The sequence below is a fragment of the Pleuronectes platessa genome, chromosome 4, assembly GCF_947347685.1.
Source record: "Pleuronectes platessa chromosome 4, fPlePla1.1, whole genome shotgun sequence".
Lineage (NCBI taxonomy): Eukaryota > Metazoa > Chordata > Actinopteri > Pleuronectiformes > Pleuronectidae > Pleuronectes > Pleuronectes platessa.
The window spans coordinates 18,825,935-18,851,418 of NC_070629.1; the positions used below are offsets into that span (position 1 = coordinate 18,825,935).

Genomic DNA, 25,484 nt, shown 5'->3' on the forward strand with positions numbered 1-25,484 from the left:
ACCCTTATTTTACTTTCCCCTGAGGATCTATGGGAAACTGTTTTATTTATAATTATTGCATGAGTTTCTGCTGTAAATTCACAAAGGTGTATATAGTTATAAAGAAAAGTTCCCTGAAACCGAAAAAGAAAATGTTCTGCCAGTTGGCCATATGGTGGTTCTGCTTGAGTGAGACCGAGGCGGATCTCTGATTTCTGTGAATCCATAACTTTTCCAGGCCTGGAAAAGTGCTTGAAAAAATTAAATCCCAAAAGTTTTGGAGAAGGCATGAAAATTTGTTATTTTCATATTTCCATATTGTTCATTTAGGCAGAGTTTTAAATAATTCATATGCTTTTAAAAGAAATGCGCTCAAATTTAAGCAGGCATACGCTCTCATACTAATTGAAAAGTTCGGTGGGGAAGCAGGCGGGATAATGCACTATGCCAGGGAAGTGTAGATTTAACCATGCTTGGCTACAAATATAAAAAAGTACATGCCATGGGTTACAACAGACAAAGACCTCAATCAAACTATTATCTCGTTCATTTGTGTCATTGAAGGTATACTGTGTGGTATGAAATTCTCAATGTTAGCTTAAATACTAAATTGTCACTTTTTCATGTATACCCGGAGATTTCACAAAATGTTTGGTCATTGAAATTTATTTTAAAGTTATTGAAAAGTCATGAAAATCCATTGGTCTCAATGTGTATGAACCCTGAATATTACAGAGTACTGCTTTTTATTAATGCAGTGACTCAGCAGAACATTTAGTTCTATAGCAGTAATGATAACATTCAATAACATCCAGGTATGTACTTGTATGAATTTCCACCAGATGGCAATATATAACAATAACTAACAACACAGTGACATACACTTTATATACATACTGCATCCATCCCATGCACAGCAATACTTTTTAGCTCCACCAAGAAAGATATATTTTCACCCCTGTCTGTTTGTCTGCTTGTTCGTTCGCCAGATTATACAACTGAATGTACTTCCACAATAATTGAAGTATACAGATTGAGTCAGGAAAGAACCCATCTAATTTCTATGTGTAGAACCAGGATTTTTCTTTCACTTTCTTTAACATTGGAAGGTTTTTCACCATCTTGCCAGGGAAGAATTCACGAATATTGACTTACAAAAAGAAATGAGGCACGTTTAGGGAACAGATATCCACGAGTGTGCACAGACTGAATAAAGGAAGGCGTGCAAACAAGTGTGTGTTCTGTGAGGAGTTGTTTTGAACTGAAAGAGGACCTCAGAATTCACACTATTCGCAGAGGGCCAGAGTTTAAAGTGACAACAGCGCTCTGTCTGTCTCCCCCTTCACTCATCTCCCTCCGCTGAATGTAGAGCGTGTGAGACCCCCAGAGAAAACCATATAACCTTGGTATGTGGCTGACAAAGGAGAGGGGGGGAGTAAAGAAGGAAACGTTGGTGACAGAAAGAAGGGAGGGATGCAGGGGAGAGGATGGAAAGTTGGGTGAGTGGCAGGTGCTATTGTGGCCGAAGTGTAGGAGCCTACAGCAACAAGGTCGGAGGTCAAAGTGAAGTTGAAAGGTCAGTCCTAACTCCCAGGAAGCCCACCCAGAGCGAGGTACAGATAAGGAGGGGGAGGTGTCACAGAGGGAGCAATGGCCCCAAGCAAATAAGTGAAGGAGCACAAAGGTGCATGGAGGAAAAATAGATTAAAGACGAGAGGTTAAGATGCAGAGGAGGTGAAAATAAATATATCGATTTTTTTTAAGGTGAACTACAGTCCGACTCAAAAGAAAACAATGGTTCCAGATTCTTTATTTAAAAAAAAGATGGAAATGATAGAACAATAAGGGAATGAGAGGTGAGGAGGAGCGCTGGCAGACGGGTAATTGTAAGATGCATTTACAAGCGAGAGGGCCACACATGTTTGATAACACCCCTGTCTCGATGGGGCAAGAAAACCATGTGGGAGGTTCCTCTCTGGAAGTGTCGGGCTCGATACTGAATGAACAAATTAGCCGTGTCCTCGGTAAACAAAGCTACTTGGCAACAGCCTCTCACTGGGGCCTTCCATTCCATCCCATGTCGTATCATTGGGGGGGGGGGCTTGTGTGCCGTTTTTTCCCAAGTCGTGTTTGGCCTGAGCACACGATGCATCCAGCTCGGTGCATTGAAGAGGCACAGGAATGCCCACAGGAATGCTCCTCCGAGTGTTTGTTGACACTCGTGACTGCTCCGCTCTCAGATGTCGACAAAGACGTTTTGTTGGGGTTCACTCGGTTCACTCCTCCGGGGGGGCTGCGAGGCCGTCGCACAGGATATCGCAACAGTTTGGGCCTGAATGGAAATCGGGAGGCCCTGATGCTCCAGGCGACCCCGTGACCTGGGTGCTTGATTTGGATCCTCGAATCAATTCCGGACGCGTTTCGTCTCCGCTCCTTGTTTTATTTTCGTGAAATTACAAGCCCTTCCATCCAGCTCAATAGGAAACGATCATTGGGTGTCTTCCCCCCCCCCCTTCGCTCCCTTTCATCTCCATCTGGAGGACCATGAGATGTTCTTGTCCCCCTGCTTGTTGTGGGATGTGACAGCGGGGTCCATTCACTGAGAAATTGGCTGCAATTAGTGCAATTATGCTGATTTTCACTTGTGTCCCATGCAGAACAGAGTTTTCGCTGTGCACAGAGACACCCCCCGGGAAACCGCAGCAAAACAAAAACCCATCAATCAACAAAGGCCTTCAATGAAAGGCTCAACTGCAGATAATACCGGGCACATTCCATAATGACAGCGTTTAGTCAGCTGTGACCTGCGCTGCGATGGGGGGGCATGACATGTAGAGCTGCACTGATTAATGGGAAATATGCAGTAAAGCCAGTATGAAGGGCAGAGGACTTAATTGCAGATGGTGGGTGCGTAGCCAGGTCATACAATGAGGATGTCTATGAGGCGGATCAAAGCATGACACCTGAAATAAGCTCATGTCCACGGATTCAGCAGAGGACACGCACTTGTCTGCAGGAAATCGATCCATCACGACCATCACAACAACAGAATGGTCAACCGGAGAATAGCTGAAAGAGACCTGTGTGTCTCATGGGAGATAAGAATAATTCTATGCTTTTCCTGAAAATATAGATTTGTTTTTTTTTGTATGACTGTGGCTGCTTCTCATTGGACGATGACTTAAGTGCATGGCGGTCATAGTTTACCCAACTTTACATTGGTATGTCTGTGTCAATATTGCCTGGGAGACTGACAAGGCCGGCATTCAACAGCAGATCTCAAAGTGTAGGAAGGGGGGAGCAGGATCCCAAATGTAATGCATCCACTTGTTAACGGATGGTGGACTTATTTTAAAGGGGAAATTAGGGCAAGAACACCACGGACATTCCTGTGCACACGTTTGTAAAAAAACGTTTTAAAATATCGCACACAGGCCAACGTGTGGATGTTCGAACATTTCTGTGAACAGTGGCTCAGTGGTAGATGTCTAGAAAACTCTCCCGGGAAAGAAAAATGACTCTCCTGTAGTCTTTCAATGCAGAGCCTTTAAAGCAGCACATATGGAACTAGAATGGAGCGTGTCAGGATTTCAATATTTTAGCTATAGTCTCTGTCTGACTGAACTCTAAATGAATAAAGATAGTAGTTTGAGCCAGATAAGGCCTTCACGCAAATGATTAATAATAACCTTTTCCTTTCAAGTGTTTAATCTTGAAATTAGAATGTGTGAGCGTCACAATGCTGTTTCGTTGTTTTGGTTAAATTGTTTTGAATGTCTGTACAAACAGAACATTGTTTTGATATAGCAAGAACACAATAATCTTTTCTCCAGTTGTCAACACCGTTGGCCCACATGCCATCAGCTGTGTCAAGGCTGATCAAGAGATGAACATTTTGAGACTTGTCACTTCCTTATTCCAAAGCCAAAGAAGGAGGGACTACGTCTGCGCACTTTCGAGGATGAAGAACCAAGATCTACTGTTATAAAATAGACAGGCGCCGGCTGTTTGATGCGTTCTGATGGGTCTCGTGTTCTGATGCGACTTGTTGGATGCCCATTGCTTTGCTGATTGATACCTTTCATTGCTTTCTAAATAAATACTTGATTGAACAAACCGAGTTCAGCTCATCTTCTCATATTTAGGATAAACCAACACGCCTGACAAGCGCACATCTCTGACCAGGCCCAACACTCTCCTTAAACCTCACCAATATCAGTCCCCAAAATGTGCCTGGACTTTTAAACCAAGATAAAAAAAGTGAAGATGTTGAAAATTCCGGCATATTTAGGAGGCGGGTATTTACGACTGTATACAGTTTGGTCAGAATTAAAAAAGAGACTGCCGGGCCTTATATGTACTGAGTGCACTTCTAATTTGTCAAGCGTTTGTCCTTTGTCTGCCCATAAAGAAAAGTTAAAAACAACAACCTATACTCACGATTGTGAAAACTCAAACGAAATTGCGATGTGATATTTATTGTGATTATTATTAATATCAACTGATATGAACAGTTTCATCTTGATGACATTTCGGGCCACAGTGACCAGCCCTACTGGTCAGGGCCGGGTCCAGGGGTGGGGCCACCTACATGCCTCTGCATCAGTTTGAGTCCCCTTCCATACTAACACGATCTCTCACATACACAGGGCGTGTGCATGCTGGTGTTAACTCGAATAATAGCTCGTCTCCAATGCATGTAAACAGTGGTGTGATTGTAAAACTAAGAATTTAACTGCACAACAGATGTTAGCAAAGAGAACAGGGTCAGAAATGCATGTAATTAATTGTCCATGTTGTGTTATACACTGGTAGAGGAGAAAGGGGGTCATGTGACAGGAGACGGACGAATCAGTGAAGGCCATGTTGTGACACTAAAGACCTAAACAGCCAGTGGTGGTGAGTCATCTTTTCCATCATCTCTGTTTCTGCTCGTCCAGACTAAATCACAACCCTGAAGTTTTCAAACCAAAATTGGGCCAAAAACCCTGAAGTGGAGTGAACACCAGGCAAATCCGTAGCAGAGGCGATGCATTTTAGAACTAAAATGGAGTAGTTGTAGCCTTATACCCTTTTTTATATGGTATATGCGTTTTTTTTAAAGGTGGGTAAACCTGCTGAATATAGGCAATTGACTCTTTACCCACTGCCAGTAGAAGAGTGTTCCCTTGAGTGTTTTCCCCCGGTTCATCATGTTCGATGTCTCTCACCTCGCTGTTTTGGCAAATTAGCGTGTTCACCCTGTTGTCACATTCCATCATTGACGATCTGAGGCGATTAAAACCAATGTCAAATCCCGGGGGTGAATACCGACTGTATCCATTCCCTCTGCAGACAAAAGCCAGATGTCAGTGTGTTTTTTTTGGCCATGTGGGAAAGGGGCTTTATGTAAATAACCTCGATCGGATCACAAGGAGCCACATTGACATGAATATTCACTTTGCTGTAGCTCTCTTGCAAGTTCAAGTGCATCGCAGGACATTAAAGAGTACCATTTAAAACCACCAAGTTCACGTGACAGCAATGGATTCCAGACAGTTTGGATTGAAGTGGATTATTCTCCCTGGGGCTGTGACCCCTGACGCCCCCCCCCCCCCCGCCGAATGTGGCGCAGGGCCAGTGGAACCAAGCAGAGTGTCTTTAAGACCCAGCGGAGCTCGGCAGGGAAACCCCGCGGCTTTAGTTGCCTCTACTCTCCCGAGTGTCAGCTAGTTATTAGTCGGGAGGCGCTGTAGCCATTTCGCCGCATGAAAGCCCGATGAGCTGAGCGAGCAACATCCAAGCGGCTCATGGAGAAGAAGAGAAATCAGCTTTGAGAAGCCCCGCGCGCACACACACACACGAACTCGCGCGTAAAGACGCACGGACACTTCCTCCTCCTCCGTGGAAAAAGAGAGAGAGAGAGAGAGAGAGAGAGAGAGGCGAGACGCAAACTTCCAACTCTCCCATGTGGAAGCGAGAGGTTCGAGGATAAGGCATAATTTATTTTTTCCTCCTCTTCGCGGCTCCGTCCTCCGCTCCCTCCGCTCCCTCTCTCAGTGTTCCTGCCCGGAGAGTTGTGTTTCTATGAGAGTCTCGCTCGGTGAGAAGAGAAGTTTGGTTGCCTGCGTGGTCGGCCGAGGAGGAGGAGAAGAGTCGGGTTAAAAGTGGGGGAAGAAGATGGTCCGCAGCGCCGCTTGGACACGGAGCTTGCTGTGCGTCCTGGCGCTCAGCCTCAGCCTCACGCCGCCGCCGTGCAAAGCTCGGATTTACACCAACCACTGGGCAGTGAGGATAGGCGGGGGACCCGATGTGGCCGAGTGGATAGCGGACAAATACGGCTATAGGAACATGGGACAGGTAGGTCACCTCTTGCTCCATCCAAACGTGTGTCTTATCCGTGTGTCTGTGATTCCTGGCTTTTGCCAACTCTTACAAAAGTGGAGCATGTGCGTGTTGGTGGACGCCGTCCAAAGTGTGCAGCGCATACCCGAGCCAGGAGCCCTCTGCTCCTCTCTGCTCCTCACTGCTCCTCTCCCAATCATCCAAAAGTGACACAGGCTGCGGGGAACAAAGAGGGACCCGGGGCAGGAGACGGCACAACAGGTGCCTCCTGGCTGGGATTCATCGTGGGTCCCTTACATGTGGCGTCCCGGAGCCACAGGGATTTGATCCCCCAGCCTCAGCCTCTCGTGCTTTTTTTCGATTTGACACTGGAGTGAGACAGTCAGCGGGCTGTTTGGTTTATGGGCTCCGAGTTGACTCCAAAAGGTCCGAGACCAGCCCGATAACTCGCGCTCTTCCTTCTCCCTGTCACGGTGTTTGAGCCAAAGTCCTCTGATTGATCCGGTTGTGCTTTGGAATATTTACTTCTTTTAATTGAAAACTTGAAAATCGCTTTAAACATCAGCTTTAGAAAAAGAAAAAACAACGCTCCTCACTATTCTCCCTCTGAGTGTTATTTAAATGTAACTATAGGCCCACTGGCTAATCTGATGAGCTTTTGTTTACACTTGGAATAAAACCTTGTACTTGTTTGTCAGTACTCGTAGTATTCCTGAGTAATGTTGAAGCACCGCGCCATGAATACAATTTTTTAATATTCAGACAGTATTTCACTAGAATGATCTGAGCCGTTATTATACAGCTTGCACATTTAAAAACTGCACAGCATATGCCTTTACAGCAAACTGCCCTTCAGTATTCATCCCCTCTGACACTTGTTGGGGGCCAGTGCTCGCAAAGTCTGAAATAAATCTCAACCACAGCTGTAAAAAATACACCTCCACAAACAGGGGTGTGAGATTTGTCAATCTGCCGTCACACTGTGTCCCTTGACTCAACAGGAGTCCACCCAGGTCGAGAACGAGGGGTTAATCTGGTCTCTGGAAAAAGGGTTTGGACAAAGTGTAAAGTCCTGTGTTCTTTTCGGGGAAGAGAAGCATGTCGTACAAACGTGGAACCCACACATGCTCCAAAACACTACTGTAGTTCAAGCCTGCACTTGCCAGTGCTCGACGTGAAGACAGCGTGGAACAGAGGGGGGCATTCTGACAGGTTGTTGTGGGGTAGCCTAGTCAACAGCTATGGAACCCCCCCTGCTTTCTTCCCCGCCTTATCCAGCCCGCCCACCCACTATACCCTACTCCCCAGAGAGCAGGCCTTAATGGCCTCGTTTATCCCCTCTCTTTGACAGGAACTAATGTGTGGAGTCCTCCCCCCTTTCCATAGGAATTCCCCTGTGGAGTGGAGTGTCGCCCCCAGCCCCCACCCTTCCCCCTCATTTCCATATCAATATGTAGCGTTCATTGGACTTTGACACCTCATATACTAGAGTTTTACTTCACTTCCTGGTTTTGGGGGTCAGCTGAAAGCTGCTCCCATGGGAGTGATAACGGAACACTCTGGTTTCCTAATGTGAACTTTGACATCCCATCATCAAGCCCTTCCTCGTGATATCATTCAGCACGAACGTATAATGAAGTGAAACTTTATAGGTGAGATGTATCGCTGCATCTTGTCGAGTCTGTGTGTAGATTGTACAGAGATACACTTCTAAGTGTCTTTGTATAATTTAACCAGACATGCTTGGGACTGTTCATCAAGATTTGGCCTGTTTGTGATAAATGATTAAGAGATATGAGTGCATGCCATGGCCAAGAGAAAAGAAGTTTAAAACTGTGATGGGAAGCTAGGTTGTTAAAGGGAGAAAAGGGGGATGGGTATGGAAAACATGTGACAGAGGGACAATATAGTCTTCTTGACAAGGGTAGAAAGAGGAGAACAGACAAAGATAACCACACACTGAGCGATGGAAGGAGGAGGGAGTGAAAGAAGGGACGATAGATGGACTGATGGATGAAAAGAGTTGGCATGGAGTGAGAGAGCACCTCGTTGGAGAATTCTGGGTAATCCTCTTAACCATGGAGCCCCCTTCCCAGACTGAGATACTGGCCCAAATTGAGTTTAAGTCAGCTGACGAGGTCCCAGACGAGGATATCGGTTCAAGCTGGGAGGAGACGGAGAGGACTTGGAGCCAAGGAGAGGGAGTGTAATGATCTGAAGCCAGACATGGACACAGGAAGCATCAGTAACAAGTTATGAGATGATGTGTACAGGTTGTTCTGATGCTAAATCAGTTCTTCGAGGCATCAGGTCAGCGAGGGTGTTGTTATTGGAAAAGCACATTGTCAAGAGAGACGTTTATCTAAGTCGTCACTCATACTGACCATTTCTGATCCAAGCAAATCATCCAGTATCTGCGAAGACCCACATTCAGTGATTTATTTTGTACTTGATGATTAAGCCTGGGACAGAGTTTAGGATTCGTATTCTTTTAGGAGCGGTGGAGGGTTATGGAGCTGGGAGGATGGTGACTCTGCTACAGAGATGTCTGGTGTCCCCACTACTCGAGTTTTGAAACGCTGCTGTCCACGTTATAGTTGGAAAACTGGAGGGGCAAAAACTGATTGAAATTTGGGAATGATGCTGAAGACACTCACAACTGCTTCCTTCACTGATTCGTCAGGCTCCTATCACATGACCCCCTTTCTCAGCTACCAGTATAGAACGCAACATGGACAACCAATTACAAGCGTTGCTGACTATATTGGTTATGCTAAGAGACACAGACACAGCCATGCCCAGTGTACGTGGGCATGTGACACATGTTTTCATTACAACTGATCGATAGCCTGTGTATGTTGGCCCTGTGATACAACAGCTACCTGTCCAGGGTGTACCCCACCTCTCATCCAATGTCAGTTTGGATTGGCTCCTGCTGGCCCCGTGTGACACTCAATGGAAAAGCGATGTAGATGATGGATGGATGACACTCACACAGGAAAAATCCTACAGTGTTTGTGATCTCTCTTCTTCTTGTGTCATGTCGGTTGGTAATCTGACCCCACTATAGGAAAACTTCCACCATTCTGGTCGGATTCTGTATCGAGACACGGAAGTTTAACCTAACGTGAAAAAAAACAACAACATGTGAGGCAGGTGCAGGCGCTTTCACTTCTCAAGTGGAGTTACGACATCATTCCCAGCATCCAAAGGTTCTGCTAAAGCTGTGATTCACTGTGTGGGTTATTGCACCAGAATGAGTGTTCAGTGAACTTTATACACATCCATCTAAACACATGTTGTCACGTCTACTACTATTAAACTCTCACACTGAGCTTTTAATGAACGGGTCATTTTTGTAGTCGGAAGTTAAGCTTCTATAGAGTTTTTTAAATTCTATGTGTTGAGCTATTTCTCCATACCTGCTGACTGTCAGAGAAAATGGCCGTGCAGATGTTAAGACGGTTAAATACAGTGGAGTCCTACATATTTTGAGACCTGTTTGCACAATGAGAAACATCCAGAGGAGCAGCTTCCTGTTCTGGAGGCCCATTATATCAATTAGTTGAATGCTTTATAAGTGAATTACCCAGCTCCTCTGATATGTGCTGCACTTTTCTCATTTCTTCATTTTATCAGTGTGTAAGTTGGTGAATTAGTGTGTGTTTGTGTTTGAGCACTGAGCTGAAAGCTGATCTAATGGGCTCTGTAGTGGTGGAGCTCAGCCATGGATCAGTGACGCGCCACAGGACCCTGGGCAGCCATGACAGTTTGATTGTCTGAGGGCTTGTCTGGTCTTTATCAATTATTAAAACTAATCAGCTGCTTTATTTAGTTGTTGTTTTAGTCGTCTGTGTGTGAAGTTGTCTCACGTTCAGTCAGTGTCTCCATGTCTTTCTTTGTCTGCCTTTATTTGACTTGTTTACCTTCCTAGCCAATGTTCCCTTTGCCTTTTATCTGGCTCACAAATCAATGAATAGTAGTAAATCAATGAATTAATATACTATATTTTATTGTAATAGTTCCCCTATTATATGTAGTGAGGTTGTGGGAAGGATTATGGAACATGTCTTAAGCCTATATATTTTTTTTTTGTTGCAGATTGGGGATCTCAAAGATCACTATCACTTCTTCCATAGTCGGACCATCAAGCGGTCGACTCTGTCCAGCCGTGGACGCCATAGTTTCATATCCATGGAGCCCAAGGTAAGCCTGTTGTGTGGTTCTGTCAATTACAGGTTTCAAATCAAAGTAGTTGAATCTTTCTCATGCATTTAAATGATACTGGAGATAGTTCGACATCATTGCTTTTCATGAATACATGATGGCATTTCATAGACTTTATATCAATATGGACGGCGTTTCTCCACTTCCTCCCAATATCAAGATATTAAGACAAAATATCCCGGATAGAAACGCTGCAATACTCCGCCAGCGACATTTGGAGCCAGAGTCTGCGCTATAGCAATAGGTGGTTGGAGCTGCTGTAGTGAGATCCTACCAATGCACCTGTTCACCCCAGTCACGAGTCAGTCTCAGCTGTCCATCTTTACCCTTTATTGTGTTTTATAGCATCAAGTAACTCATTAAAACCAAACACACCAGAAAAATGACATTGAAAATTTGATCATACTGTATTTTAGTTTGATAATATCTACTTAAATGGACAGAAAACATCTCTGAGGGTTATTTAGTTTGGTCCATGTCCCATCCACTAACATGAAGGTGGCTGGGTTTATTACCCACACTTCAGCCAGCCACCAGGGGGCGATTGAGGTGATTTGGTTTCACCTTTGGGGAGCCGTCATGTCTTTTTTATACAGTCTATGTCGTGATCATGTGACCCGAGCACAGAACTGATGTGATTACTTTTTATGTGACGAAAGCAAACTACACTTGCTGATAAATAGTATGCGGTTTTGTTGAAAGCCATAGACATTTTCTGGCAAGCCTGTTTATGTTAAAGCACATTGTATATTTGTGTAAATTTGAATTGCCGTTTTGATTTGCCACAGAAAGTCCCATATAAAAGAAAACACAATGGACTGTTGACAGTATACAACCCTGAGTGTGACTTACACTTAACACTACAACTCAAATTACTCTGCTTTCTTGTCCTTGTTGTTGAAGACAGGACGTGCACTCAAGTGGGTTATTGCAGGACTAAGTGTGTTTGAGGACAGGGACTATTACATTGCAAGACTCCCAGTTTTCCTGTTGTCTCACGCTGTTCTGATCACGGTCCTGACAGAAGAAGTATGATAAATGAGGCCTGTTCTGCTACATTTCTATTTTACAAACCCCGGACAACTTAAGTTGTGATGGATAGGTTTAGAGCTTGGGGATGAAACATTATATAAGTCTAAAGAGTTTAAAAAAAAGTAAAAAGCTCTGACAACAGCTTCTTAATGTAAGATGCATTACACCCCACAACCAGGAAGAGTTGCATGAAACAAAATACTGTTGAATTTGCTGAATTTGGTTTCAGCCTGCATCGAGTTCACTTTAAAGTAAACCAGTCAAATGGATCTGCTAAATCACCATTAAGGGGTAGCCTAGAAACAGGACATGACGGGGGGCCTCTGTTTGTAGTTTGGGTGAACCGGCCCTTTAAACAGGAGCGCGTGACCTAAGGTAAACCCTCACTCTGGTCCTGTCGGTGCTCCACATGTCACAGCACAAGATCATCGAACCCCGGCTGCATTATTAATGAAGCCTGAACTCCACACCACCCGCAACTTAATCAAAATAAATAAATGAATCATGGGGGTGGGAATGGTGTTCGATAGCAGCACACAGTGTTTTCACCAGACTTTTCTTTACTGTTTATATTTGTATGTACATGGAGTTTTAAAGTTAAATGGGTTCAGATGGCGTTGTTTGGGGAAATGCCTCATTCTTGACATGTGAATGTTCTTAGTGCATTTTTGTCTAAACCCCGTTACTGTATAGCTTAAAATATCCATTTATGTCAATATTGAAAAATGCGGACTTTTGGAGATTCAGGGCTTTCTTTCAGCAGCACTGGTTTTGTGTGTGTGTGTGTGTGTGTGTGTGTGTGTGTGTGTGTGTGTGTGTGTGTGTGTGTGTGTGTGTGTGTGTGTGTGTGTGTGTGTGTGTGTGTGTGTGTGTGTGTGTGTGTGTGTGTGTGTGTGTGTGTGTGTGTGTGTGTGTGTGTGTGTACTGCATTCAGGTGCATGTGTTTGTATCTGTGCATGCTGACTGCAGAGGAATGATGATGATGTATCGCTGTGATTATATAAAGAAGAGGGGAAATGGGAAGAAGGAAACAGTGAGTGAGCAAAACGGTGCCTCTGGCGCACTGTTCCTTTCAAATATCTGTCCTTTCTTGTTTTGGTCCAGTCAGCTCGTTTTGTCCACCCACTGTCCTTACCTGTCATCCCTTTCTCCCTTCACCTTTTTTTTCTCTCACTGTTGCATTCAGTGTGCTCCCCCCTGTCTTTGGTTCCCTTGCTCTCTCAGGCCTGACACTGTGCCACGGTGGTGGAAGGTTTGTGTGCCGATGCCAGCTGGCTGCGAGATGGAGATTTCAGAGGACTAGATCAGAGAAGAGTGGTTAAATGAAAGAAAGGGGAAAAGGAGCAGACGGAGAGTAAAGAGGAGCTGAAGCGGGTAAAGATGGATTAGAGAAACCAAGGAAGGGAAAAGCGGAATGGAGAGGAATGGAGCTGTCACTGATTTTTTTTTTTTCACTGGGTCGCTATCCTTTCAGTGTAATCTGTGGGACCAGTCTGTGGGACTGGGATCGACGTGATGCCCGGTCTGGCACCTGCAATGTCTCGCACTCTGCTAAGGATGTTTTGCAATCAGGTTTTGTAACGATGACAGCTGTTTGCGAGTGAGTCAGATGGGTGTAGCGGTGCCATGAAAGGCGCACCCTGCCATCCCCAGTGCTCATTGGCACACGTTACCATGGCGATGCCGCACAGCACAGATTACTGCTTTATGGCATTCACCTAACTGCAGAAGGCACTTGCCTCTTGTGTCAAAGACCAGTTATTTCTCCAGGCTGGGGGAAAGCGGGCATTCTCACCTTGATGAACCGCTCAAAGACTTTTTCAAAGATTGAATTCAAAGTCCAAGTTATGACAGATGTTAATCAGCATCTGAACAAACGCTGAAGGTCTAACGAACCATCGTTAGGTTGACTAAGACAGAAAACCCTGTATAGCCATCTGAGTAAGACAAGTGAGGATCACTGCTCATACAAACCTGTGAGTGAGGAGATCTTCTCTTTGTGGCTTAAGCAGCTTGCACCTTGCACAGCTTTGCTGACGTACAGCCGTGAGTCATTGAAACTGGGAGTTCCAAGAGACTTTCAACAGCCGCTGACTTTCTTTTTTCTTCATTGCTGCTCTGTGCTGTTATTAGTTGTTGGTGTGACATGAGCTCAAGTACCCTCAGTCTGCTTTGATTTGAATTCAGTTTCAAGCCACTTCAAGTTTTCCGTAAACAACAATTAGAGTAAGACGACGGTTGTTTCTCCTTTTACACAATGTCCCTTTTGAAGTCCCTGCAGAGATTAGCAGAGAGAAATGACTGCAGAACTCCTCGGCCAATGTCTCTTCACGGCGTCCTGTTTAGATTATTTTTTTTTACCGCCACACATGGAAACTAAGAGCCAGGTGTGAACCGGAGCTGAATCTTCGCCGGAATACTCTATATTACATAGCCATGATGACATTTTTCTTTTAGATTTGTATATGAGGTGAAAGCTTTTAAAAGTTTGAGTGCTTTTCTAGTCTTATTGTCCACTCAAAGCACTTCACAGCACAGGTCGCGTTCATAAAGTGCTTCTCTGTGCAGCCGTTTGTCTATCTCACACTGTCAGCACAGTCACCAGTACTTTGGGCTTCAGTGTCTCACTCAAGGAAACTTTTAGAATCTAGGCTGGAGGATAGAACCAACCACCTTCTGGTTAGTTGACGACCCTCTCTACCTCCCAGTCTCAGCTGCTAGTAACACTAAAACTACTTGAGCTCAAATTACTTCAGATCCAATTATTATTCAGTTAAAACACTCAATGTCAGACTGAAGCTCTTTGAATTATTTCACCATCATCCGACTGCTTTTAGAGTTCACTGTATCCATGAACATGTGCGGAAAACAAGGACACGCGCAGCATCAAGGAGACAACACAGATGGAGCTTGTGTACCGGTCAGGACCTTAGGGGGCAATCTATGCACATGTAGGTATTATGAGACTCCACTTGGTCCCAGGTACACATTTCCATAAAGCCTGGATACACGTGTTACATTCTGCCTTTGACTGCTTTTCCTTGAACGAGTTTAACCGATGCACCATTAAGACTGGACGCCCTGAGACGAGCACCCACAGCTGGCCAGCACAGCACCACAGAGCTCGAACCATCTGTGGAAAGCTGCGGGACCATGTGCTGCGCTTTCGGGCCGAGGCTCTCGATTGCACTAAAGAGACCAGAAGAACCGGCATCTCCTGTCAGTCCAAAGGTTGTGTTGGGTGTTCTGCTACATCAGCCTTTGACCTTATTCTTTTAAAACGCCCGTGGCTCAAAACAGCGTCTCTAAAACGGCAGTGAAAGTGGATCAATTTGTTCCCGTTTGTTCTACTGAAGTGAACTCTTCCCCAGTTTTCCCCGGTTACTGACCCAGCCAGCGAGAGCCACCTGCAAACCCTTACACAGAGAGCGAATGAGAGAGAGAGAGAGAGAGAGAAGGAGGGAGGAAGGGGGTTGGAGTGGGAATGAGAAGGAGAAAAGCAGAGAAAGACAGGCAATCTCTGAGTGAAATGGGCATCTACAAAGACCTGAAATGCAGCGAGGAAAGCAACGGATGAGGGAGAGGGATAAGAAAAGTGAAAAAGCAGGGATAGGAGAGGGAGCCGGAGTGCGATGAAAGCCAGAAAAAAGATGGCGACAGAGAGGTACAGGTGCGAGCAGATCATTCCTCCGCTCCACCAAGCTGGAGTTAAAAGAAAGGAGCTGATCCAAACGTCATGCCCCGGAGCCTGCCAGCGAACTGGCACAAAAAACAAAGCGGTGATACATGGGCAAGTTTTATAGGCAATAATAGAGTGGCAATATTGTCTTTTGTTTAGCGATTGGATAGCGATTGGCAAAGGTTTGGCATGGGTTGATCAGTCAGTGGTTGCAATGGATAGCATTGCTCTTTGATGGATTAACCTTAAAAAATGTTGAATATCATTTATCCGCCTCGGGTCATCCTACAAATGGAGGACAAAGAGTATTTTAAAGGTGAATCCATCTAAAGTAATACAAAGCCACCTTTGTAAGCAACAGTTTGAAAATTAAAGGTAATAATAGGAAACCACCTTATAAGCAAAGATAAATAGTGCTAGAACTAAATTTGACAACATTACAGTGACCAGTAAAACACATGCAGACTTGACATACACAGATATTTTAAGCATATATATATATCTACATATATATGTACATATATATATGCTTAAAATATCTGTATGTCAAGTACACAGATATTTATGTTCACGTGTACAGCATCTACTGCTGCAGAACTACTGAGCTGCTCCAGACTACTTGTTTTTTTTAACAAAGTATTTTGATAAGGCGTTTCTTATTTACAAAAGTATATTCTACTTTCACACTTACACCTCCTCCAGAGACACCGCTCACAAGTTTGGATCCAACCGCAGACCAGAGCAGTTAAGAGTTTTGCTGCTGATCAAAGATTGTGCTTGATGCGATGATAATGTATGCAAATTCGTAATGATACACCGGTGGTTGTGCGCCGACACACTCGCCGCACAGTTCCTGATGACGGCGTTGTTTCGAGGCTAATAGCGTGTGTAAAGGGTTGCTTTGAAGCGGATGGTCCTGACAGAACGAGGAGAGAAATGAGCTGAGACCTCGGTTCACAGAGGAGCTCCGGGCTTAAACAAAACATCTCACTGGGTTTCAACTCCTAATCTCTCACTTTGCCTTCCGCTTTCTTTTTTCCCCTCCACACTCTCGGGATGTTAAATTACGACACCCACCGCCATTTTTCTCTCCCTCCTTCATGATCTATAAGCAGCCGCATATTTGAGTTATTAAATCAATGTTATTTATAAAATCAATTATCCTCCCTTCACTCGCTGTCTCTCGGCCCCTCTCGCTATTTGTTTTCACTTCCCTCCTCCTCCAGCTCAGCCTTTTTTTTAATGCCTCTCCCGGGACTCGTTCAATTCAGCTCTTCATTGCCTCTCCTTCTCCCGTCTTATCTTGTCTCGTTGCCTCACTCTCCAACTCTCTGGAGAGCCTGGCAGATTGTTTCAGTGCATGAGACCAGATAATCACTCTGCAGTCATTATGTCAGCTATATTCTTTTCTTTTTTCCCTCTCTCTCTTCTCCTCTCCTCTTTCTGCTGGAGCCGCATTGATGTGAAGAGACGCTCGGTCTTTGCAGTCGGACATTGTTCAGTAAAGCTTTCGATTTTCTTGCAAACTGAGCCACGGGCAGAGAACACTTTTGCAGATTGAAAATGATTCTATTGATTATCTCTTTATGTGCAGAGTTTGTCTGTTCACCGTGAATGCAGCTGGACACTTTACATTCAGAGCGGTGATTGTTTTACTCACACTTTGAAAATAAGTTAATCTCAACATCCACTGTATTTAAAGTGAATGCGTAAAACTCTCACGTTATCATGATCACATATTTGAAGAATCCCCAAGTCATATACATGGTTGTATACAGTGTAACAGATGTTTCCTGTGCCAGTCTCACGCCTGCTCATGTTTTAGTTTTTCATCTTTGCTGGTAGCTCTCATGAAGTCTGCAGAACTTCTGCTAGACTAAACACAAGATTTTCAGGGTGTTGACCGGGCCAAGCACATGGGTCCAACCACATGGGTTCAACCATCGTTTTCAGCTCCAACAGTGAAATCCGTCTGAAAGTGGAGCGAGAGTCCTGCCAAAGAATGTCTTGCACCTTGAAGTACGAGCTCATAACATTTGAGATACTGATGTTACCTAAGAGACATTTGTCTGTATGTGTGTGTTTGTGTGTCTGAAAAGACACAAAGCGAAAGAAGGTCAAACCAAACAAACCACTCTATTAGGGAAAGTGTGAAATACTTTAAGTGCACCTTTTGGTTGGATACTTAAGAAACTAGAATGGCACTCAGTAGAGTGCATACCTCTGTCAAGGCTAGATTTGGATTTTTATCTGGATCTTCCCCAAATTGCACACACTCACAAATATGAGTCCTGCCGGGTTTTCTTTTCCATCAAGGTCCATGAATTTTTCTCTGTGAAAATGTTGAAAAATCCCTCACAGTTTTAACAAATGTGAAAGAACTATCTTGAATCTGCCTCCAAGTCTGCAAGCAACATTTAATGGGTTCTGCCCTGACCCATAGTTTCATGATTATCTGTTCAGTCATATTTGTATAATCTTGCTTGCAAACCAGCAACAGATCGGGAGTGAAAGCATAACCTTCTGGATGGTGGGATCTGGCGATTCGTCTTTATCTTTCCACAAGTACTTCATATGCTGTCAATTCTCCCAGTGTTATTTTATTCAGTTGTTAAACACTGTTACAGTGATTTAGTGATAAACCATGAGGGTAAAACCACTTTAGGGCTGAGCTTTTAATATATATATTTACTTCTCTATGATGAAAAGTATTTCTCTTGTCTCCTGTAGTAAAAAATGTCATCAGACATATCTCTTCATTCCGAATGGTCTTTATCTTATTGTTAGTCATCACATAAGGCAAAGAAGAGGAAATACAGCATTTATATTTTCACTTATTACCTACGCCTACGTTTGTCCATTTGTGTATATTTTATCAGGATTAAACAGAAACTATTGGAGCATCTTCCTTGAAACTTAGATGAGGGGTGAGGTTTGAGCCAATGAAGAAACCATTAACCCTCAGTTTTCAAAAATGTTCAAGAAGTAATGCAGAGAACTCAAAGAAAAAAATCAGGCGCATGTAGTCGAGTCAGATATAATTGTATAGCATGTTAAAACCAAGAAGTGAGCCAACGCTTACTTTCTCTCTTTCTCTCACACTTAAAAACTGTGTGAGAGAAAGATGCTATAATGTAAATTAGATAAAAGTAAATGAGAAAAAAAAAGACTTCGGCCTCAATGATGAGCAAGATTAAAAGGGTAGGATTTAAAAATTTGATTTAAAATAATCGAATGTGAAGTGCTAATGTGATCATGTGAAGTATTGTGTGGCTCTGGATTGTGATTGTGATTCTGTGGTGGAGGTTTGCGTTTGGTTATATTTTCACTTTTTCATTGAAGATGCAAAAACCAACAATTCGATGAGATCCCAGGTTTTTCCAGCCCCTTGTATTTACCTTAGTCATAGGGTTACCTTGATCACATTATTAACTGTAATTCCTCCTGTCGAGTGTTATCTCTGAAGTGATTCTACTGGTGTGTGTTATTATTCTATGCGTCCTCAGTTTCCTGTTTGTGTTTCAGGTGGAGTGGATACAGCAGCAGGTGGTGAAGAGGAGGATCAAGAGGGATTACAAACCATCCCCACCCCTTTCTTTGTCAAGCCCCGCCCACAGCAGTCCGGCCCAGAACAACATATTCTATAACGACGCCAAGTGGAGCAGTATGTGGTACATCGTGAGTACGCTGTAAATTCTGTTTTGTGTTAACTGCACCAAAACAAGAATATCACAAAGTCCGAGACAAAGTGTCCGTGCTGTGCTCGTCCATTCCTCTTCAGAGGATTGCGTGTCGTTCTTTGCCCACATTTATCCAGTTTGTGGGTCAAAGGTCGGCTGAGGTCATGTTATGGTTCTGATTACTGCAGGGTCAGTGCAGCTCAGGGATTTGTGTGTTTTACTGAATAAAGGAATGGAAAAGCCGAAGTGATGCAATTTTTTGCGATTGCTTTATTTAAACAAAACACAATTTAGGGTCAAGGAAAGACACTTTCTAAGTATTTGTCACAGGGAAGTTTATACGTGTCCCTACATTTCAGGTTGTGCAAATAAATTTAACATGCGGACACACGCATGCATAAACACACGCTACTCTCAAATTCTACTACTCTACAACAGAGATTTGCTTATCACAAGTGTTTGCTTACACCCTCAGATCATTGCTCTTTTAGTTATGCCTTTCTGCGTGCGTGTGTATGTGTGGTTGAGAGTCCTCAGCTCTGTCAATTGTTAACTGACTACAGATAAATCCTAATACTTTGACCAGCTGTTATAAACATATTTTTCTAGCTTCAGGACAGAACTCTCTGAACTTGGTGTGTTTGATGTGTAAATAGAAGAAAAAAATAAGCTTCCTCTGGTTATTTCCAACAAAGTTACCTGACATGGCCCAGAGTTGAAATCTCTGTTAATATGTCCAGCAGTAAGTTTTGTAAATTAATCAATGTTAAGTGATTTACAGAGACTTATTCAGGAGCAAGAATCGGCAATAGTTTATCTAAATGTCACTTATTTTCACTCATGCACTGCCCTTGAATAACACCTGCTAAATCCTGATCAGCACACCCTCTCCTCTCCTCTCTCCTCTCCTCTGCCTCTCCAGCACTGTAACGATGACGTCCACAACTGCCAGTCGGACATGAACATCATGGGGGCTTGGAAGAGGGGCTACACGGGAAAAGACGTAGTGGTGACCATACTGGATGACGGCATCGAGAGGAACCACCCAGACCTCTTTCAGAACTACGTGAGTGTGTATGTATGTGCTGTAGGGCGGATATGAGTCTGTGAGTGGGCTCGACGTTAGGATACAGCTAACAATTATTCCAATTATTGATTAATATAGAAGCCTGTCAGTACACACAGGAGTTTGTTTACAGAGGCGAGAAACAGATATTTAACTTGACGGGTTGTTTGACATGAGAAATATCCAGAAAACTTCTATTAGAATGTGTTTACATGCTAATCAGAGTAAACAGTGCAATGCGGCAAGTGTGCAAACTAGTTACTTTGTTTATGCTATGTTGTTGCTCTAAAACGTTCTTATTATTATTACTTTGCAACATCGCAAATGAAATTTAGTAAAATTTTAGTAAAATTATCTGTACAAGGGTTTTATAATCTCTCTCACATTAATGACACAAGTCTGACACCGAACAAGAAGAAGCTACACATCCGCTCCAACACGAATTGAACAATTGCATGGCTAACATAGTTAACATAACAAAACTTTAGAAAATGGCCAAAAAAGCCCAGGACTTCCGAGGGGTTAATGGAAACAACCATTCCTCTAATAATCACATCCTGACCTAATCCATCCAGTTTTATACTGGTGTTAATGCATTATTGGTTTTCATAGCAGCCTCTATATAAATAATTAGATTAGTACATGTTGATGTATCCTGACTTAGTCCAAGAGGTAAGATGGAAATTTTACCCCCCCCCCCGACCTGCTGCCAATTCTACATCTTTCCAAGGCGCCCGTGTAGTTTCATCATGCGTCATGGATAACATTCTGAGGGGAAGCTTCATTTACCGTGTGGGCGTGCATGCGTGCTGTGTTTACGTGTTTATTTGTCTGCGGCTACAAACTTCATGAGTGTGCTGAGGTACGTCTGCCTCCGACCAGGGCCAGATAGTGAGAGTAACTTCTTGGCCTCCGGCTGCGGGGAAGGTCATCAATCCGCCGTGCAGATAAAACGATTCACACCTCGTTTGGCGCTGCTGTTATTAGCCAGTCTTAATGCCTGGATTTGTTTATGCTGAGGGGCGAGTGCTGTGGCAGATTGACTTAGCCCTGATTGCATTCGATTTACAAAACTGTTGTGAGTGATGCTAATGTGAACTGTTTGATTGGGTTAGAGTAGCTGCTTGTTGTTCTACAAGTCTATTACACACGCACACACCTACACACACACCTACACACACACATACACACACACACATACACACGTAGTGTTGAAGGCGAATTGACTTGTTTACCCGATGTTCTCTCTCCTCTGATAATTCTCACTGCTGAACTCGATGTCTCCTCCAGGACCCTCAAGCGAGCTTCGATGTCAATGGCAACGACATGGATCCAATGCCTCGATATGATGCAACCAATGAGAACAAGTAAGAAAGAGCACATTTTCCAGACCTAATAAGAGTCCTAGTGGGGTTTATTTAGGAATTGAGGCTTTATGGCAATTTGTGCTGCCCTTGTGAATAAAAAGATATGTCCGTTTCTTCGGATGTAAACGCTGCTGCCCACAATGCATCCTTTACTTCGACATGGTTGCAGCAGAGGGCAGCACAGAGTTGAGGGTTTCTGAATAAACAAACATGTACCTCCTAAGAAAGAGGTAAAAGTGGCCACATCGTAAATGCCGTTGGTCTGTAAATACAAGTTAACTCCTGTAGTTTCTTACCAATTCTTAAAAAAATTCTACTATCGTCCACACTGCCCCCTTATGATTTTAGGTGGTACTGCTTTGTTTCGTCGATATCCGTAAGCTTTGAGATTACCTGCACAACTTCGGACAGAATGAACACAGATTGCTGACAGAATGCTCCGCTACCAGAAGCTGCTTCAATATGTTTGTATTTGCTGAGCCCTGACCTTGTTGTGGGTGAGATGACTGACATTAGTGTATTTGATTGTGACATTTGTGGGCAAGTTGTGGTTTTTCTGTTTGGAAGACTCTGTGTGTGTGTGTGTGTGTGTGTGTGTGTGTGTGTGTGTGTGTAAGAGTAAAAAAGAGAGAGTCGCTTGTCCAAGCACTTGTCTTGTGCCAGTTTGGCTCTGTGAGGGAATTTTTTTTGGTGTGTGTTTGGCAGCAGCAGCCTGAGTGTCTTGGCCGTGGTTCAGTCCCTGCTGGTAATACATTGTCTTAAAGAGACACGGGGCCTCCAGATGCAGCTGAATGAGCTGGTTCTGACATGTGCGTGGACAGAAATGCAGTTTGCCTTCCTTGACTTTTTATTTTACAGTTTCTTTTTAAAACAAATTATCCTTCTTTGACAAAAGTCATATTAGTTTAATCAAAAACACTGATGTCATGTCTCTCATGGGAGCTGAACAGATGTGAAACGGTTTGCGTGAGGTGGCCTGCAAGTTAAAACTGGTCATCATGCCTAAAAGGTGAGAAGCACCGTGTGTTAGATTTCTGAGGTATAACACCATCCAGGGCCAAATCTGACAAATGTGGTTTGTTGTCAAACTTTCTGTTGTATGGCAACAAGAATGACCTAATGCGTGTGGATTTTAATCTGCTGCTGGCTGTGTGTAATTTGAATGGAAGCAGGAGGAAAGCAAATCTTCTCTCATATGGTTTTCAAGTGACACATTTGGATGAATCTGTGTCTATTGCTTTAACAGGGAAGTTCCCTTTGTCTGCTGATAATGAAACCTGTCCACCCCTGATTATAAAAGGACAATATGACAAATTGGATTGTGTTACGGTCTGTAATGTCGAAGTCAGGTGTCCATGTGATAGGAGAGAACGGGATTACAGAACTTCTGACAGCTTTGTTGGTGTGTTTGATTTTGGTCGCTGTGGCCTCACAAAACAAAGGTTTTGCCTTGTGAACGCAATATCCCAGGAACACCACCAGGGAATCTTTTCTAATTCAGTGCAAATGTTCACTTTGTTCTCTATTCCAAATCTATTCAGTTAATCTGTGAGTCCAAGTCAAGATCATGGAGACCTCACAACTCTTGAAATACCTCATTGAATACAATATCTCAAATCTGCCTTTAGTGAATTTCTTCAATTCCTTAAATTGTTTACCACTTGGACTCAAAGAGGAACTGATTAGCTTCAGTGGACAAAGGTCACGGTGACCTCATATATGTCTGGAAAATAAGTATATGTAGTGAGACTGCACTGGTTGGTTGAGACATACAACTGCAGGGCGGTACTTAATGTTGGTCTCCTCAAAGATTTGGGCAGCTATGAATGTTCCTCCAGAGGGCCACCATATTAACAACCAGTCTAAAAATACAGATGAAGAAGAGATGCCAGGCGCATTCAAAAAAAGACTTGACTTTACTGAAGCAGGGTTAAAATAAGTTGTGGACTTGTTCTTGAAGTTGTTCCAACCGACTATTGTGTGTTGCACAAACATTAAACGGTTGCTGCCTGAAACACGGAGAGATCCCCGGGTGACTGTGACACAGATGTGTAGAAAATGGAAAATACAGGCGAACAGAGGGAAGAAACGGCCAGACTGACGATTTTATGGATTAGTGGAGTGAAGTGAACTGAACGAAGACCGCTGAAGCATTTCAAAAGATGGAGTCAGCAGTCTGGCTCATTAACCGTGATGAAGGGGCCCATCACATACTTGCAACCATTTCATATGTTACACTGAAAGTCAGTTAGATTTGTGTTTGCTTCTGTCGTTCCAACCCGACGGAGGATAAACGGAAGGTTGACACATCTGTACAAATGTAGGCGCTCATTCAGCGGCTGCCCTGAGGCCCAAGCACCCACGTGTACGAGCAGACAGTCCGGGCTGGATTAACACTGATTTGGTATAAAACTTCATGGTCGGTGCTTGATTGGATCAAGTGGGTGGGTGGGGGGGTGACGGACGTGCCTGTGATTTTTAGGTTATGTCAAATCTAATTTAAATATTTACCTCCGCCAATGAGCTTATGTTTTTTAGCAGCATTTGCCAATCTGTTAGCAGGATCACGCAAGAACTACTCAAGTGAAACTTCTACTTCTTCAATTTTTTGGACATTTTATCTGATTTCCAAGGGAATAATTCATGGATCTTCATGAAATAAATCAGCCATATTTAAACAGCCAATGTGACTACTTTTAATTATAAAGAGATGAGAAAGATGGATTTTCTTTTTAAACCTTTATCATGTAGATGTTGACCCCGAAACCATCAGGTTACTTAGAAATGGATTCTCCTCTGTCTGAGCGCTTCCCTGGACTCAACAACTTCCCTGCGTGTGTGTGGTTGTGTTCCCGGGGGGGGGGGGGGGGGTTCGCTAGCTAGATGCTGGGTTTCCATGGCAGCGGTCAGAGCTGTTTCCAGGGGGTGTTGTGATGCAGATGTTCTCTGCAGGAGGTGCGTGCATGTGTGAGCGTGTTTGTTCCGATCCAGAAAGTGGTGTTTTTGAGGAGGCGGAGGACGCAAACATGCTCGTGTTTGTTTACGCTGGTCGCTGACCCGGGCCGATTGTCACCACTGCTGGAATGTTACCCTGGTGTGTGTGTGTGTGTGTGAGAGAGAGAGAGATTAGTTGTTAAAGTAGTGTGACTAGTCTAAGCGACTGGTCTTCAACAGGGGCTGATAAGACAATTTTTTGTTTTATTTAATTTTTTCAAAAAAAAATGTTTCCACAAAATTCACCTCTTCAAAACCAGAACTGTATATATTTCATGCAAATACGACAGCACAGACACTAGCAAATCAGATCGCGTTTATGCTCATGTCCAAAGATTTTTGTCAAATTTACAGAGAAATAAACTGCAACTGAAAAATAAGTCTGGGCGGATTTGCGAGGTGTCTGATCCACCTTTCTAATGTTAGCATGCTACTACCCACAAGGGTAGTATTGAATGCACACTAACAGGGTAGCTATGTTTATACATGGCACTAGGCTCAGAATAATATAAACCCTATTTTATGCAATTTATATAGTAGGGGGTCCCTGCTCCATCTCACCGTTTTTCAGACCTTGGCCTGAAAAACGTTGAAGACCCCTGGTCTAAACTGTCACTGATGTTCAACGTCCCCTCTGTCCCTGTTTTTCTGTGTTTATGTCTGTGTGCTCTTGGGGGGGGGGCACAGGCACACTGCTTGCATGCTACACTCGCATTTCAAAGGTCCAAACTCTGTGCTGCTTGTGTGTGTGTTTGTACATGTAGGGACACAAATGTTGAATTACCTTTTCCTCTGTTCTCTGTCAGTTCCGTGAGGAAAAAGCTGGGATATTTACAGTGTTTGCAACATTTGTAACACTTAACCTGTTTAGTTTGGAAGCAGGAATGCACACGTTTATCTGTGAAGAAGTGTTTACGTGTCCTTGCTTTCCACTTCAAAAGGTGCATCTTTATCTGGTGGTTTGTGTGTGCTCGACTGCTTGTGTATACATTTGCCTGTGTTGACCTTGTCCATGACATCGTCTCACCCGAGCACATGTTGTCCGTCGTGTGTGTGCTTAATTCTCTGTGAGGAGCATTTTAAGCAGTATGACATTTTGGGAAAGTGAGGACATTTTGACTGGTCCTCACTTTTTC

General features: G+C 43.7%; 1 protein-coding gene across 3 annotated transcripts in view; it reads left to right on the forward strand.

Annotated features, from left to right (window-relative positions):
• Positions 1–5,603: 5,603 nt before the first annotated feature.
• Positions 5,604–25,484, forward strand: part of pcsk5b (proprotein convertase subtilisin/kexin type 5b) — a 75,253-nt gene continuing 55,372 nt past the window's right edge. For 2 of the 3 annotated variants that reach the window (XM_053421824.1, XM_053421825.1), the window contains exons 1-5: positions 5,607–6,318; positions 10,405–10,509; positions 18,767–18,919; positions 19,844–19,987; positions 21,278–21,354. In XM_053421824.1, the coding sequence (XP_053277799.1) occupies positions 6,139–6,318; positions 10,405–10,509; positions 18,767–18,919; positions 19,844–19,987; positions 21,278–21,354 (659 nt within the window). In that variant the 5' untranslated portion in view covers positions 5,607–6,138. Of the gene's footprint in view, positions 6,319–10,404; positions 10,510–18,766; positions 18,920–19,843; positions 19,988–21,277; positions 21,355–25,484 lie in introns of all 3 variants that reach the window. The other variant, XM_053421826.1, reaches the window with a different exon arrangement.